General features: G+C 36.7%; 1 protein-coding gene across 1 annotated transcript; it reads left to right on the top strand.

Moving 5' to 3' along the window:
• The first annotated feature begins 549 nt into the window (after window positions 1–549).
• Window positions 550–3,708, top strand: LOC110903780 (wall-associated receptor kinase-like 6). Its single transcript, XM_022149568.2, has 3 exons — window positions 550–1,571; window positions 1,640–1,801; window positions 1,939–3,708. The coding sequence occupies exons 1-3, from the start codon at window positions 674–676 to the stop codon at window positions 3,102–3,104; spliced, it is 2,226 nt and encodes a 741-aa protein (XP_022005260.2). The 5' UTR covers window positions 550–673; the 3' UTR covers window positions 3,105–3,708.
• The last annotated feature ends 15,248 nt before the right edge of the window (window positions 3,709–18,956 follow it).

The raw sequence follows: 18,956 nt of genomic DNA, 5'->3' as shown, positions 1-18,956 counted from the left end.
ACTTAAATAGTGAGTTGTTTAAAAGTTTTAAAAATAAATGATTTTAAAAAGAATGGTATAAAATGAAGTGTTTAAAGAAACTTTAAAAGACAAACGACTTTAAAAAGAAGATTTTTAAAAACCAATGGTTTAAAAGGGAATAATTTAAAAAACAATAGATGGTTTAAACAAACTGTAAAAAAATAAATTATTTTTTAAAACGACTTTATAGAAACAAACAGTTAATGATAATACATATTTATCTGTATATTTAAAACGTATTTAGTTAAATAATAATTGTGAAAATAACGATATAATAAAAAAAAACTTGAGTAATTACATTAATAATCTCTTAAATATTAAAAAAAAACTTTGTAATTATCAAAAAAAACCCTAAGGTATATAATGATCTAATTACCCCTTACACTTAACTGAAAATAAGATGCAAAGTTAGTGTCAGAGGTTAAAACCATTATAAAATACAATCTATGTTAAAAAATTAATTTTTGATCTGAAATGATTAAACTGGCCAAAAGAGTAATTTACTCCTTTATTAATTACTCCTTTATTAAATTATGACAAAAAGAAGCGTCTCATTTGGTTGAGAAAAAGTCAACCATGGTCAAAGTAAACCGTGGTATGATTTTCTTCGTTTAATAAGTGAAATTACACCGCATCTTCGTTGATCTATAAAATGTTGAATCTTCTTAAGGTTTCTGCTATGATCAATCCTTTACGTAACAAAAATATGAAGCAATTTCAAGTTTTTTATATACTTATTTTGATTTTAATAGCAAAATCATCAGCAGAATATTATCCTGATGATTACGCCAAGAAAGGATGCAACGTTACATGTGGGAACGTGTCGATTCCATACCCTTTTGGGATCGGAGCAACTTGTTCTGTCAACAAATGGTACGTTATTGATTGCAACTCCTCCATACCTTATCTCTCTGCATTCAACAACATGGAGGTGTTGGGTGTAAGCTTGGAAGAACAAACCGTCACTGTTGACGTCCCAGTAATCTCTCGTTGCCGGAGTTCAGCCCCAAATAGCAATCACATCCCAAGCGTCGACCTTGGTGACAGTCCCTTTCTTTTTTCTGCATCATATAACACACTCATTGTTGAGGGGTGTGGTTATGCTGCTATCTTGGGTTATAAGGGACAACTGATCACTGGATGTTCAACTATTTGCGCTAATAACACTACCAATGAAAGTGGTTTTTGTTTTGGGCTTGGTTGTTGCCAAAATACGATTCCCTACAATTTAAAATCGTACAGTGTGGATCTTACTGGCTTGAAAATGCTGGGTGAAGATGGAACTTGTGGGTCTGCCTTCTTGGGTGACGAACGATGGTTCCCTTCACAGTCTAGCCCGTACGACCATCCCAAGACGATGAATACCTCTTCTTTTCCAATAGCGCTTAAATGGTTCCTAACAGAAAACGATTTCAATGAAACTTTAAATTGTTGGGAACGACAGAGTAAAGAGTATGGACTGTGGTTGGATGATGGTTACATTCCTATAAGAAAGTGCTACTGTGGTATCGGGCGAGAAGGAAACCCCTATTTGCACTATCAGTGCGAAGGTATGCAAATTTGTATTCTTTTGGCCTTTAGTATCTAGAAATTTACCCATTATACTATGTGGTTTTAGAATCTCGAGATTGTAGAAAATGCCGGAAATCTGAAGGGATCTGTCACTATGAACAACCATATATTGATGAATTTGAGAATTGGTTGTTTAGTTGTGAGCCTAAAGTATATTACACTCAAATTTTCAGAAGAAGCAGCAAATCACCACTAGGTGTTATTCTTGGTAAGCAATATGTCATTACCAAAGACAAGTTTCTCAATACAATCGATTTGCTCAAATTTGTTGTGGTTCATTACTACATAAATATATCTATTTAGATTCATGAGTTGATTATTCTGCATGTATTTGCCTCTTTTCAGGTGTTAGTATTTGCATGGGATTGCTTTTCCTTGCAAAATTCATCTATGAAATGCACAAACTAATCAAGAGAACCATAGCCAAGAGAAAGAAAGAAAAGTTTTTTAAACGCAATGGTGGCTTACTTCTTAAACAACAAGAAGCAAATAAAGAGGGTTTAGTTGATAAAACCATACTTTTCACCTCCGAGGAGTTGGAAAAAGCCACCGACCATTTTAACGAGAATAGAATTCTTGGACGAGGAGGTCAAGGTACGGTGTATAAAGGCATGCTAGCGGATGGAAGGATTGTAGCAGTTAAGAAAGCAAAGATTGTTGACGAAAGCCAGTTAGAGGTATTCATCAATGAGGTTGTGATTCTGGCACAAGTCAATCATAGGAATGTGGTCCAGCTATTGGGATGTTGCCTAGAGACTGAGGTTCCTCTACTTGTCTCTGAGTTCATCCCAAAAGGCACCTTGTATGATTATATTCAAGATGATACCGATGAGTTACCATTCTCGTTGAACATGAGATTGCAAATTGCAGCTGAGGTTGCAGGAGCAGTTTCTTATTTACATTCAGAGGCTCCCATTCCAATATACCACAGGGACATAAAGACCACAAATGTACTTCTGGATGAAAAGTATAGAGTCAAAGTTTCAGATTTTGGAACTTCTAGGTTGGTATCAGTAGATCAAACTCACCTAACTACCTTAGTCAAAGGGACGTTTGGTTACTTTGATCCAGAGTACTTCCAGTCGAGTCAGTTCACCGAGAAAAGTGACGTGTATAGTTTTGGAGTTGTTTTGCTCGAACTTTTTACAAGTGAGAAGCCTATTTCCTTAACTAGATTTGGTGAACATAGAAATTTAGCTACACACTTTATGTTTGCTATGGAAGAAGGTCGTGTGATGTCTATATTTGACCCAGTGCTTGTACACGAGGATTCAAAGGGTGTGGTTTTGGAAATTGCCAACTTGGCAATGCGATGTTTGAATTCCAACGGGAAACATAGGCCAACAATGAAAGAAGTAGCCATGGAGTTAGAAGGCATGAGAATGTCACAAGTGCCTGCTACAATTCAAACTAGTTACGGACACACTAATCATAATGAAGATTTACCCATGTTTACGGATGACGAGTCAACACCAACAACAGTGAGTTTCAAAGACAACATTAATGAGTAATTGGGCGCGTTATTATTTTAAGTTTGTGTTTAATGAAATCTTGATTTTTCCTGGTGTGATTCCTCGTTAGCCTTCTGTGTTTGGCATTTCAGTTCTGTTTTGAGCAGTATAATTCAAGTATATTAATAATGTTTAATTGGTCTTTTGTGGGTAACATTTTGGTTTTGATATCTAGGCGTAATGTTCTCTGTTAACCCAGTGCCGATCACCTTCACGACCAGAATATTAAGCTGCTGTATGTGAGCTAGGGCCGAAATTATTATAACCCAAATATCATTGGCATCTGTAGAAACAGATGGTATCGAACAATACACAAGACCGAACACACAGAAATAGCGATAAAACGGTGACAGAAATTTTATTATTAACCCAAACCAAAAAACTCCCAACCAAACCCTTGATCTTACACTTAGTAAGATCTTGTTAACAACAAGGTTCAGATCGACTGATATATGCAATAAGCCGATCACAATACAAGCAACAAAAAAAAACTAAAGTGTACAGGGAAAGAATACAACCAGATCTAAGACTATCTCACAGGCGAGATGATGAACACAATCAGTTCCGATACTATCTCACAGGCGAGATGATGAACAGCGCACAAGATGCAATCTGATCACCACAGATCAGAGAAAAGAACTAACCAGATAACAGGTGGGAGTGAACGAGCAACAACAGAACCATCTGGAACAAGAGCCTCCTTTTTATACCAGCATCTTCACAAATAACTCTTTGCCCCCTGAACTTTGCAATAATTCCACCGCCTTTGCAACATACTTCACTTAAGTCCCTCTAGAGTTACACAGAGCCCCTTCAAGTTACATTTCCGATATACCAGCACTAAACAACCACATTAGAAACGCAAATAGTATAAATGCAATATGAATGATATTTTAGATGTCACCCTTTTAACATCCCCCTTCATTCATATGGGAAAACCAATTTACAAGATTCATTTTTTCACAAAAAAAAATCGTGTTGTGTAATACCCAAACCTTTTGTAAACCCATCCGTGAGTTGACTTTCAGAGTCAACATTTGTAGTTTCAACAATACCAGCTGCTACCTTTTCTCGCAAAAAATGTAGATCTACCTCAAAGTGTTTAGTTCGTTCATGAAAGACAGGGTTGGCTGTAACATTCCTATTTTTATCATGTAAATTATAAGTATGGTTAAATTTATTAACCACTAGTAATTAATAACTAGTTTATTTTTAATATAAATATTCAACCCAAATAGTTTTAAACACTATTTTGTAAAGTTGGTTGAAATATTATTGGCCGTATATGGGTGATCTTCTAATAAAATAAAAGTCTATAAAAACTTATATTATTAGACGAGTAGATTATGGGTAAGTTGACTGTAAGAAATATGAAGTGTACCTGGACGGGTCCAGGAACCGTTTACTAACCAAACTTACATTGTATTTTGAACCTACTCTATTTTTAATAAAACTTAGACCCAAATGTAGACAAAAATATTCTCGTTCTAATAACATAATTATTATTTTATAAAACGTTATATTTTAGAACCTATACACGCCAAATAAGTAAAACAGGTAAATTAATTATAATATATATAAAGTATTAAATTAAAAATAACTAAATTAAGTTTGAAAAAGATAGACATTTCGAAATTCTATGTCTGACATTTTTTTAGGGTGAACGGGGCGCAATCGGTGAGGTGATCGGTGAACCATTTCCCCGATCGGGAACACCGCCGCCATCCCCGCGGGGTCCCGAATCGGGGGTGAAGATGGGCATGGACTCACCGATGGAGGAGGGGGGAAGTTTGGTGGGCCAGCCTTGGATCCATCCAATCATAGATTTTCTTTGTTTTTTTTTTTTTTTTTTTTGAATAAAAAAATAAGGGGAGTTAAGAGGGGAGTGGCGCCATCAAATGGGGGTGTTAGGGGAGTTTAAGAGGGGAGTTGACGTGGCACACGGGGATTGGTTTGGCGTAAGAGAGGGCACTCACCTATTAGGTGTGCACCCCCTTCACCCTTACACTATCAAAATATTTGAAAAGTTTAAGTAGACATGTGTCATACCAAATAATAGAAATTGGAAAGGTGGTGAACAGGTGTCTTGTTGTGATAAAAGGTGTCATAAGGAAATGAATAGAGTTTTCGTAGCCACAAAGCTACTAGGTAATATAAATAGGAGTTATCACCAAATTCACCATTTTCATACAGAGTCTCGTCGCCTTTCCCTTTTGTTTATATATATATATATATATATATATATATATATATATATATATTTTTTATTATTATTATTAGTATTTACACTATAATAATAATAAGGCTCTACCCCGTTTTAGGTATTGTAACTCCCGATCACCGCTACCCTTTTCCGATTGATCTGAGTCCCATAACGCATGTCAAGGCTCTGCCCGACTAAGTTCGTTTGGATTCTATCTCGGGACTTCGGGACAAGGTTAAATTAGGAGTACTATACTTAACAAAGTGCCTTATATATTTTCTAGCTCAAAAAGTTATACCCAAAATTTATACCAGGAGTCCTTCTAGTTGAACCCTAAAGTTACACAGGGGGTCCATTCCTTTTTATTCTCTTTTTGTGATTTACCCAAAACTATTATTTATTATTTTATTCTCATAAAAAATCATGCCTATTATTTTAATTACCCAATAGGGAACCATAGTTGAAACACCCAAGTAATCCTGCACAACTCCTAAAAATTTTCATAGCAATCAGAATCAGGATCAGGGCCCTAAAACTCAGGGGGGTATTTCCTACTTAACGATTATCCTTATATCTCGCTGTCTAAATTGAAAATTATCGTTCCGTCGACTCAGCAGGCCTAAGTAGGTGACGAAGCAGGCCTAGCCTACTTTGGATTCCCCCGCGACACGCGACAGATCCCGGGGATCCTGTCGCGACACGCGGGCGGTTCCAAATCAGGCTATAAATAGAGGGCAGTGGGACTTGCAATTGTGCGTTCGTTCGACAATCAAATTCAAATTATACTCCGAGTTATAGTAGAAACAGTCTCCCAATCACTAATTAGTAGAGAGGGGTGCTGCTACGATACAGGGTATTAACTCGATCGCTATTACGATTCATTTTCCGGGATCAATATATCCAAAGAATGTCTAAGTGCCGCCCACTTTGGGTTATACTTTGTCGTTTGTCGTTAATTCGATAAATGAGTTGAAGTATTATACTTTGTCGTTTGTCATCAATTCGATAAATGAGTTGAAGTATTGCACTTTATCATTCGTTGTGAGAATTTGATCTCGTGAGTTATCGTAATTGTTGTATTAAGTTACCTACCTAGTTCGTATGCACTAGGTTACAAGGCTAAATCAATAAACTAAGCTCTGCCTGTGTAAATCTGCAATATATCAAGGCTTATCTGTAAACTAAACTTTGGCCGTATGAATCTGCATGATTATAATGTGAGTCATTCTCTTTTTATCAATTATTTTACAATACTCCAAATTATTTTCAGAATTACAATTACAGTGATTAAGTTGATGTAATCACCAAATTACAGCCAGTATGTGGGGTATTGTGCACATTACTACAGTTTAAATCATTTTAGGTGGGCGAACCTAATTTAATTGATTTACGTCATTCATTGGGGCAGCCAATGGTGATATGACCACTGTCACAGATCCGGTCGAGTGACAAATACTGTGGGTAGTTGGTTGATATCAGAAACATGCGTAAAAGATCTTAACACTGTGGATAATCATAAAATGTGTCATTTTCAGTAACTAGAATAATTCACTCAGTATTTCCCGCTGACAAAACCTTTTTAAAACGCGTTTCAGGTACTTACAGTAGATTGGAGTAAGGATTGGATCCGGCACTAAAAGACTTCAAGAAGTGGCTTACTTTCAAATTAAGAAATATTGTTTTTATTAAAAGCTACCTTTGTAAAACATGGAATTTATTCCATCTATTTAAATAAAAATCCGGTGTTTCTAAACTCTGATATTTTCCTAACTCACGGTCCTGATGAAATTTCCGCTGCAATGTTTTTTTTTAATATAATCACCGGTACCACTGGACTGCTCACGGCACCGATTCCGGCTAGATGGGGTCGGGGGTCGTGACATTGGCTGCTATAGATATAGCTGCCTTACTATCGCAATATAACTTCATAGGTAAATCACACTCAACTTGAACTTCTCTAAGCAAATTTAACAGCCACATAATCTCACAAGTTGTCGAGCACATAGCTCTATACTCGGCCTCCCCCGCTGACATAGACACTGTACTTTGAGTAACTTACAAACTTTAGTTTCATCTTGTGAATAATAACCTGGTGGCAAACACATATAAACATCTTCACTAATAGTACCATATAAAAAGGCGTTATTAATATCAAGTTGAAATAAGGGCCAGTCATTCTGTACAGCAAGTGTAATAATACACCTAACAGTAACCATTTTCACAACCGGCGAAAATGTTTCACCAAAATCCAAACCTTCCCTTTGATTAAACCCTTTAGCAACTAACCTAGCTTTAAATCTCTCTATCTCATTACTGGACTTATATTTAACTTTGTACACCCACTTACAACCTATAGGCTTTCTACCAGGTGGTAAATCAACAAGAGTCCAAGTATCATTCCTAAACAAGGCATCCATTTCCTTGTTCATTGCTTCTACCCACCTGGGATCTTTAACAGCTTCATTATAACTAACAGGTTCAACGGTTTTATTTAATGTACTCATAAAACAAAGATTATCACCAGACAAACAAGCATAGTTAACAGTTCTATCAATACCATACTTAACCTTCCCATCTAATACAAATTCCTCAAACCTTTTTGGAACAACTGAAGTTCTAACAGATCTCCTAAAATTTAAAACAGTACCCTCAGACAAGTTATTGGTCTCATCATTTGGTATGCCATTGTCCTCTGCCCCGCCATTGAACCCCTGTTCACTACTACCTACAGGCCCAGTTGTCGACTGTTGACAATGGTCAGCAGTACTGGTACTGGCAGATGTTGAGGGTTCTAATGGCTGCTGATCATCACTAGAAGTACCATGTGAGCCATTATTACCCTCTTCATCATTGGGTGTTTGTGAAACTTCAGATGTTTCTGTCTCATAACAATCAAAAAACGTTACATGATTCAAACTTTTATTTAAAGAATCTTGGTCAATGAACTGTTTGGTTTTAAATGGGTAAGCATTTTCATAAAATTTCACATCTCTAGAAAACAAAACTTTTTTATTATCCAAACTCCACAACTTATACCCCTTCTTAACATTGGAATACCCAATTAAAACACACTTATCAGCATGATAAGTAAATTTATCAGATTCATCTAATATGGTACTAAAACACAAGCATCCGAAGCTTCTAAGATGTGACAAAGAGGGTTTAAAACCAAATACAACTTCATAAGGACTCTTACCTACTAACACAGAGGAAGGTAACCTGTTAATCAGGTAAATAGCAGTTAGAATGCAATCAGACCAAAATCTCAGTGGAAGACCACCCTGAAACATCAAGGCTCTGGCTATGTTCAAAAGGTGCCTATGTTTACGTTCTACCACACCATTCTGCTGTGGTGTATAAGAACAAGTAGTTTGATGTAAAATTCCTTTACTTTTAAAAAAACTGTTCATTTGATTATTCATAAATTCAGTCCCATTATCACTTCTAAAGATTTTTACCTTTCTCTTAAACTGAGTTAAAATTAATTCATAAAAACTGGTTAAATTTTCAAAAACTTCCATTTTATTCTTTAGAAGATACACCACACTGACCTTGAATAATCATCAACAACGGTTAGAAAATATCTAAACCCTTCATAACTAGACACTTTATACGGACCCCACAGATCTAAATGAACTATACCACCTATCTCTTTTGTTTTATGTTCATTTAAAGGGAAAGGAACTCTTACTTGTTTTGCCTTATGGCAAATTTCACAAGGACCATGATCAACACTTTTAATATCTAGATTACCTTTTAAAACAGCCAGAGAACATGATCAGACGGATGGCCTAATCTACTATGCCACATACTAGACTTTAAGAAACTATTATAACACATATTTACGGAATTACCATTTTTCCTAACAAAGTATAACCCATTGTCCTGGCAACCAGTCACCAGGACTTTCTTTGACCTCAAATCCTGTAACAAACAATCAGTTTCATTAAACACAACTGCTATCTTATAATCTTTAGCCAACCTAAAAACAGATAACAGATTTACACTATACTTAGGAACATAGAAAACATCTTCCAGAATAACAACATCAATTAACTTTAGTTTCCCAATTTTAAACACTTTAACATTAGTACCATTTGGATGACCAACCTTTAAATCAAAATCAGATACGTCAACCCAATCAAACATATCCCTATCAGACTTAACCATATGTTGATTCGCACCGGAATCAACAATCCAATTATATTCATAACCATAAACATTTGAACTAGAACAACTAACAAACCCAGCAGTAAAACCACAAGTGACTGAGGACTCACCTCCCATATTTGATTTAGACTGCTCACCACCAGATTTCTCACCAACAAGATTCAACAATTTTGAAATCTGTTCAGAAGTAAAAGGCATAGAAGCACCAACAGAGTTCGAAGACCCAACAGTTACACTAGACTTATTATTATTATTATTATTATTATTGTTATTATTATTATTATTATTATTATTATTATTATTATTATTATTATTATTATTATTACTACTACTACTACTTGACACATTAGACTTAGCAAACTATCCCCCTGGTCTTCTCCTAACACTAGGAGGATAACCAATTATCTCAAAACATCTGTCAACTGTGTGACCAATCATATTGCAGTGAGAACATTTTAGGTTAGGATTAGGACCACTAACATTTCTCTTTCTAGAATCAAATGTTTGACCAGACTTAGACACAAAAGAAACATTCTGACCCTTTGAACCACTAGAAGCCATCCTATGAGACTCTTCTCTAGATATTATAGAAAAAGCTACTTTAACTGAAGGGAATGGTTCTCTTGTTAGTATGTTTGTTCTTACAGGCTGATAAACATCATCAAGCCCCATAAGAAACTGCATCAATTTAATGAGAGTTGAAAAATCATTATAATCCTTAGCAGCCTGACAAGAATAGGAAGGAAGATGCACCATAGCATCAAATTGCTTCCACATTGTTGTCAGTCTGTTATAATACTCAGCAACAGTGCTTCCATTTTGAGAAATTCCATTTATCTTTTTATATAAGTCATACACAATAGAACCATCCACCTTATCAAATGACTCTTTCAAATCAGTCCAGACCTCTGAGGCAAGTTTGGAAAAAACTTGCCCCAAAAATAACTCCTCAGATATAGAATTCAAAAGCCAAGTAATAACCACTGAATTACACCTATCCCACTGGTTTGTTAAGACCTCATCATCTTTTGACTTCACACACTTACCATCAATAAAACCATATTTATTTTTGGCCTCTAAAGCAAGTCTCATAGCATTTGACCAAACTGGATAGTTTTCAGTACCTTTTAACTTTATACTAACAATGGTTAAAGTGCTAGAGTCACTAGGATGAAGGTATAAAGGATCACCTATATCAAGTTTGCTAATGAGAGTAGCAGAAGTACTAGTGTCATCCATATTAATCACAACAATAGCAAGTAAACAATTAACAATCAATCAAGAGAATAACAACAAATCAGCTGTCTGTGACAGAGGCCAGATTCCAGGTTCGTCACCCTGTAGGTGCCTGGACAAGCTTATCAACAGAAGCAACAAACAACTCAAGACCAAGAACAAAGCAAGTAACAAACAATCACGGCCCAAAGACTGAAACAGAGAAATAACAAGAGAAAGTTAGAACACCCTTACAGAAGCGTATAACTCCCTAATATAGCAGATCTGATCTGTAACCTTCAAGTGTTACACGATCAAGATCAGAAGACAAGCAGCATGTAACACCCTAGTGTTTCGGAAGGCAAAGTCAAAGTCAAGATTGAAGTCAAAGGAGGAAAAGATTTCTAATTGTAATATGTCCCTCCTTGCTCAATCCCTGTTTTGACTTCTTTGACTATAGTTAGTCTATTTTATGTTTTACGTTAGTTGTATTATGTGGAGTAATTAATTACAATCACAGTAATCGAATGTTTATCGCTACGAATCGCTTTACGACTGTGAATAATAGGAAGTAACAATGCGATAAAGTCAATTAAACGCTAATCGAACTAATCTAATCATCATCGCACTCGCAAACTCGAATATCGCAATTGTGGTGTTTTATACGTGTGTGTGTGCCTTATGTGTTACTTGTGCATGTTTATTTATAATTTGTATGGTAATCAATCGAATCGCAATCGAACTCAATCGCAATCGAATCGCAATCGCAAAACGAATACGAAATAAGGATGATTGTATGTTGATATAGTATAATAATTAGTGGAGAAGAGATAGTGCGAGATATGAGTGGTTGGGATTAAAAGTAATTTGAATAGTAAACTCTATCGCATTCGCATCACTCGCAATCGAAATCGAAACAGCAAAACTCGTCGCACCGAACACTCGAACCAGGCGACCGATCGATCAGCCAACCAGCCGATCGACCAGCCGTCCGACCGGACTGCCGTCCGATCGGACAGGCTGTCCGATCAAGCTGCCTGGCCGATCGGCCAGCCCTTTCCTCTTTTGGAACTCTATAAATACTCCTGTCACTTTCATTCTTTCTACTTTTGGAAACCCTCTGACCGACCAGCTCGTGCTCCTCACCTTTTCTCAGATTTCTCTTGATTCCGGTAAGATATCGTCCTAAATCTTGTACTTTCTTGATCTACACGCACTCCTACACCTTTCTATCTTTTGAATCTTAACATTTAACCGTGAAATCACTAGATTTGAGGTGTTCTAGGATGATGTCATCATGGTGTTCTTGAAGAACTTCATGTTTTGGCCTCAATCCATCAAGAACAACTTAGATCTAACCGATTTCCACAAAAAAACAACAAAGATCTTTCATAGATCTAAACATATTCACGGTGAAAAAGGATTAAGAGAATGTTTTCTAAGTTTCTTTCAACTCTTTTACACTCAATGCCCTCAAAACCGATAGAATCGGAACTTGTGCCGACTTACTACCCGATCAGTGGTCGTGATAGCTCAAGATCCGGATCCTATCCACGAGGTTTACCGATATCGGGATAAACGTGAACCACCGTCTCGAACAGTTCACTAATCGGATTTGGGTGATTCCTGTCCGGTCAGGAGAACCAAGTATTGACAAGGTTCCTGTTGTTTGACTTGTTATCAAAATACCTCAATAAAACGACAAACAATCAAAAACAATCAAGTAAGACGAACGGGACGACCAGGACGGGGTGCCGTCCGATCGGACTGCTGTCCGGACGGACAGCCACCTGAACGGCTGGTCAGCCGAACGGCTTGCACTATGGGACCCACACTTAATCAACTTTATCTGAAGCTTGAGTATTGAACGAATTGCTAACTGATCGGACTACCATCCGATCGGATTACCCTTCGGATCATGAGATACTTGGACTTTAACACTTAATCGATTTTTAACATGTTCAATGCACTAGGAATGCCACCTGATCGAACTGCCATCTGATCGAGTGACATTCTGCTGAGAACTTGTTCCCACTAAAGTGCCAGCCGAATGGGCTGCTGACCGATCGAACGACCGTCTGATCGACCGGCCTGAAAGGTAGAGATACTTCAATGTTTTCAAATGCTACAACAAAAACTTCAAAAGTCAAGCCATCATACACAAACACATTCTTCTCAAAGGAAGAAACAATTCACTCGAATGGCCATCCAATCGGACAGCCGTCCGAACGGATTGTCACCCGCACGACCAGCTGTCCGATCGGACTACCGTCCGATCGACCGTCTGTTCGACCCATCGACACTTGTTTTCGTTTTACGCATCACTGATCGTTATTCTATCGAACTATTCAGGCTAACCCTACTCTCAAGCGCTCCCTTCTATCCATCAACCGCTGTGAGTATACTCGATCCCGTTTTGCTTTACGCACTTTTGGGTGTTACATACGTTACTTATACAAAATCACAATCGAACACACTACGCAATACTTTAAACGCTAACCGTTACCGCATGTTATATGTGACTTAATGAATGCTTGTTTGTTATGTTTACACATGGAATGCTGTCTACCTGCCTTAACGACGATAGTACTATAGTTTGGAGTCAGCACCCGTTCACTCGGGGGTTGTTAAGGACAATTACTTGCATGGATTACAGTGGTGATCATGTATCGTGAACTGCCTTGGGCAGTTAACCCGCAGTCATTGGTATCGATTGGTTCATGTCGATAACTAACATGCTTTGTTTTCCTCTGTGTACGTGCTGGTTATGCGTAAACTATTTCGAACTCTATATGCTATTATCAAACTTGTATACTCGCCTTTATACTATGTGTATTGACTTTATTTTAACGTATGTGACAGGTGTTTAGGATGCTTATCTGCTAGGAAAGCGAGGCTAGAATAAGGCTCTAGAGGCCAACAAATAGTTGTCTGTACAAATGAAATCAAGGGTCTCTAGAAGCAGATAAACAATTGGGCTATTTGAAAATCTGAGTTGTCGGAACAGAACTATTTTCCTAGATTTTGTCTGTAATAATTTGTTTACCTTTTGAGACATGGTATGGGACATGTTATTTTAAATTGATTGGTAATGATAATTGTTATGGAAACTTCTGGACAATCTGTTTCGCTCAGTGCCATGCCCCGATGATTCCGCCATCGGTTGGGGTGTGACACAGCAAAAGAAGAAAAATCTGGTTAGTTTGCTTTGTGATTATAGATAATCACAAAGACCAACGCAGACCTTCACTCCACCAATCAAACGTCAAGAAGATCAATAACAGCCTCCGATTAGGGTTTCTAAGCCCTAATTTGATAACACACCCAAGATCGCTCCTCTAGGGTTTCTTGAGTCCAGAAACCCTAACAATAACCTACACAATCACAACAAACCAGAGATAATACCAGCAGAAACAACAATCAAGAGCAATAATTGCTCTGATACCATGTAGAAACAGATGGTATCGAACAATACACAAGATCGAACACACAGAATAGCGATAAAACGGTGACATAAATTTTATTATTAACCCAAACCAAAAATCTCCCAACAAACCCTTGATCTTACACTTAGTAAGATCTTGTTAACAACAAGGTTTAGATCGACTGATATATGCAATTAGCCGATCACAATACAAGCAACAAAAAAAACTAAAGTGTACAGGGAAAGAATACAACCAGATCTAAGACTATCTCACAGGCGAGATGATGAACACAATCAGATCCGATACTATCTCACAGGCGAGATGATGAACAGCGCACAAGATGCAATCTGATCACCACAGATAAGAGAAAAGAACTAACCAGGTGGGAGTGAACGAGCAACAACAAAACCATCTGGAACAAGAGCCTCCTTTTTATACCAGCATCTTCACAAATAACTCTTTGCCCCCTGAACTTTGCAATAATTCCACCGCCTTTGCAACATATTTCACTTAAGTCCCTCTAGAGTTACACAGATCGAGCCCTTCAAGTTATATTTCTGATATACCAGCACTAAACAACCACATTAGAAACGCAAATAGTATAAATGCAATATAAATGATATTTTAGATGTCACCCTTTTAACAGCATCTACTATCAACGGCGAATCCAGGGTTCAAGCATTTGTGTCCTTAACTTAGTTGAGGCAGGAAAACATACGGGTCGAGTGGGTTGGGTGGTGAACAAGTTTAGTTAATTAAATCGCTTAACAGGTCAAGTTTATTGGGAAATGACCCGCGAATCCAGGATCCAAGCATGTGAGTGCTTAACTTAGTTAAGGCAGAAAATAAACGGGTCAAGTGGGTATGGGTTGGTAAATGACCCGGGTCAGTAGAACCATTTAACGGGTCAAGTGGGTTGAGAAATGACGTGGGCTTGTAAAAAACAGGTGGGTGGGTTGGGAAATGACTCGGGTTGTTCATTTGAAATTTGGGTAAATTACTTTTTGAGTCCCTGTATTTTAGTAGTTTTAACTAGTTGAGTCCAAAAGCAAAAAGTTTAACGACCTGAGTCCCTATAAGCATTTTCTTTAACCATTTGAGTCCTTTTGAGTCCAAATTTTAACATTTTGAGTCCAATTGTTTGGACTCAAATCGTTATAAAATGAACAAAATTGGACTCAAAACGTTATAAAATAAATGGATAGGGACTCGGGGCGTTAAACTTTTTGATTTTGGACTCAAGTAGTTAAAACCACTAAAACACAGGGACTCAAAAAGTAATTTACTCTTGAAATTTATTTCAAAGGTGGTCCCCTAAAGCCAATATACAAAACATAATCTCTTTTAACATTATGTTTGCACTAATCTCTTCAAATTCAAATAAGATAAATAATTAACAGATTATGTAATTGACAGTTGTTTAAATTCTTAGTTTGAGTGACAAGCTCACCAATAAACTAATTATCAGCTGAATAGATTATCATTTAACCAAGTCAAATAAAATTAATCGATAGGGTTAAAAACATAAAACATAAAACAATTGCAATTTCACATGTTAAAGACTTTAATAAAGGGGAACAACAATTAATAAATTTTTTGAAACCTAATTCCTTGAAGTTCATATTAATGTAGTTAACAGTTGGGGTTATGAACATTTTCATGTTGGCAAAAACCAGTCTACACAGCTTGACGTAAATAAACAACTATTCTTTAGTTTGTGTACGTGTAAAGTGCATATTAGCAATAAAGTATATACACTATATTTATATAAACGCCTTATAGATAACATGCTCTTTCATTTCATCGTTGTCTTTACTTGCAACTCTTGTGGTGTTTGATGCTAATCACTAACACACATCTACGTTATTAAGTATCAAAATCCTGTCACGCCAACGCATTGCATTTAGAAGACCACCATGACGAAATATCACATGATCTAAAAGGTGTTTATGTAATTAATGCGTACGAAAAATTGACTCGAAACACAAATTAAACAACAAAAACCCGATATGATCGAGTTTTGGTTTCTTAGATCCATGCTTTACGATCGAGATGCGTATATTTGAGGTGTTAAAAAGACGGGTTCCACCCGATACGAGCCTGAAAAATTGACTGGAAACACAAAACAACAAAAACCCGAATCTTGTCATGAACCCGGACATGACACGTTTTTACGGGTTGATACAAACACGATTTTTTAAACCCAAAATTCTAATTTAATTTTCTTTCACATATTAATACTGCAAGATTAGAAATTAGAAAAAAAAATATATTAAAAACTTGTAATATATATGGAGTTATGGAGGATGGACCATTACATGGTACGTCATCCTTACTTTTTGACCGATCTAGAAAGATGATGACCGACTATGAAATGCGAAATATAGAAAAGTTAGCCGCGCTAGAGTTATTTAATTAAGAGTAAATTACTATTTTGTCGGTTTAGCAAGTTTAATACTTTCAACCCAAAAAGAATATTTTAATATATCCGGTCTCGAGGTTGCATATTATAACGGTTTTGGCCCCTGACGCTAACTTTATTACTTTTCTACAGTTAAGTGTAAAGGTGATTAGGTAATTATATACCTTACGGCTGTTTTTGATATTTACAAAGTTTCTTTTAATATTTAAGTGATTATTAATGCTATTACTAAGTTTTTTTTTATTATTTCGTTATTTTCATGATTATTATTTTACAAAATATATTTTATATATGCAAATAAATATGTATTTTCATTAAGCGTTTGTTTTTTATAAACGTCATTTTAAAATAATTTCTTTTTTAACCATTTTTAACCGTCTATCGTTTTTAAAATTATACATTTTTAACCGCTTGTTTATTAAAATCGATCTTTTTAAAATTGTTTGTCTTTTAAAGTTTTCTTAAACGATTCATAATATACCGTTCTTTTTTGTAGGTCCTGTTTTTCCGGTGGATCGATAACGAAAACATATCCTTGTTTATCACAAACACGGTAACGGGTGCGGAATCCCCGTGACGGTGCAAACCAAAAAAAGTGTAAAATAAGAACACGCGTAACCAAAAGATTCAATATCTATTGATTAGGGATGAGAACGGATACAAACATATACAAACATATACAAACAATGTTTACAGACTCTCTCTCAAAGTCTCACACAGCTCTCGTCTCGTCCAAGTTTCACACAGAAACTATGAGAGCTATTTATATTAAAACAGACACAGACTATGACGAAACACAAAGGACTCGGCGAAACACCTTTGGGCCAGAGATTGGGCCTGAAGAAGCCCAACAGGCGACGAAACAGGGACACCCACGTCGAAACACCCTAGTCGACGAAACACATGATGTTTCGTCGACAATGTACATACAGATTGAATATTTTCACTAATTTTCAACTACATGACAAAACTAGTGACATCATCATGACATCATCATGATGACGTCATGATGATGTGTCATCGGGAAATGTCGCGGCTCTCCGTGCTTCGCGTGTCGAACTCTGGGGCGCACGATGGAGGAATGTCGTGACGTCGGGCTTGAGTCGGACCTAACCGAGTCGAAACCGAGTCGAACCGAGCCGAGTCGCGTCCACACAAAGTGTATCAACGAACTCCCCCTTGGACGCTACTCGTGATGGTTCGTCTTCTGTGATGGTTCGTCTTCTGTGTCTTTCATGTCGGAGGATCTTCAGAGTCTTCACGCGTCGAAAGAAGAAAGTGTATCAACAAACTCCCTTTTCATTTAGGAAGTGTGTTAACAAACTCCCCCTTAGATTGAACTCTCCATTGAGTCATGCTCGTGAATCTTTTGATCGTTAATTCTTCAGATCCTTGTGGTGTTGATGAAGGGTCAGCGGCAACTCTATCATCATTATCATTTGAGTGCCTTCACGTCGTGTCTTCATTCCGAAGCTTGTCATCGAACATGTTCTCCTTGCCTTTAGCATCTGCACATGTAAGAAATCTAAACGCATAATGAGAACAATCGCTTGGAATATAGTTTCCATAAACAAACGACACATGTGTGACCATATTTCAATCAACTACTGACCGATAACAGTTTGAAAGTTTAAAAATTGATCAGTTTTAATCCTTTAACTTTTAAAACCTGTTAACTTCGAATTTTTATGAAGATGCAATTGATTTCCGGCTTACGATCAGGATTTTGGGTAGGATAGACTCGAGTTCCAATATCGGTCAATCAAAAATAAACTAGAAGCAAAATCTTTTTGGATTTTATAAAGTTTATATTAAAACACACCTAAAATCTTTTTGGTATTTTTCATTTTTCAAATGTAAAGACGGAAAAGAATAAATAAATATATACGAAGATTCTGAAACTAAAATCAGTAACTAAATATTTACAGACATTCTTTTTGCGAGTTTCGAGGGTAAGAGAATCATATCAGTGTACGGTCATGTCAAAACGCTCTTTTTGTTCAATTTGTTAACATTTAGATAAGCATCCTATAACAATTATCGGTATTGTTGTCCACTTAAGCTCAACTTATCAGATGTAATCATGGCGAGGGGATACGATTAGGTATGAATTATACTTACAGACCGGTGTTCATCCACACACGACACATTCCCATATCAAGGTATGCACGAGGGTTCATCTTACCGGTGAGTATACCGATTATCATCTGTTTGACCGTATATGATGTGAGAAACTCACTTATTTGATTGAAAACAAGCCCTATGTGATAGAATCACTTATTGATGAGGAACTTGATTTTCATATGCATGAGGGCACATGAGCAAGTCCGTGAACAGGTCAGTACTTTCATACAGCAGAGAGACGAATTTGACTCCCGGATAAATGTGATATTTTATCACTTATTTGAGGGACATGT

The sequence above is a fragment of the Helianthus annuus genome, chromosome 14, assembly GCF_002127325.2.
Source record: "Helianthus annuus cultivar XRQ/B chromosome 14, HanXRQr2.0-SUNRISE, whole genome shotgun sequence".
Classification (NCBI taxonomy): domain Eukaryota; kingdom Viridiplantae; phylum Streptophyta; class Magnoliopsida; order Asterales; family Asteraceae; genus Helianthus; species Helianthus annuus.
Note: the sequence above shows the minus strand (reverse complement) of the source record. Positions and strands in the feature narration are given on the sequence as shown.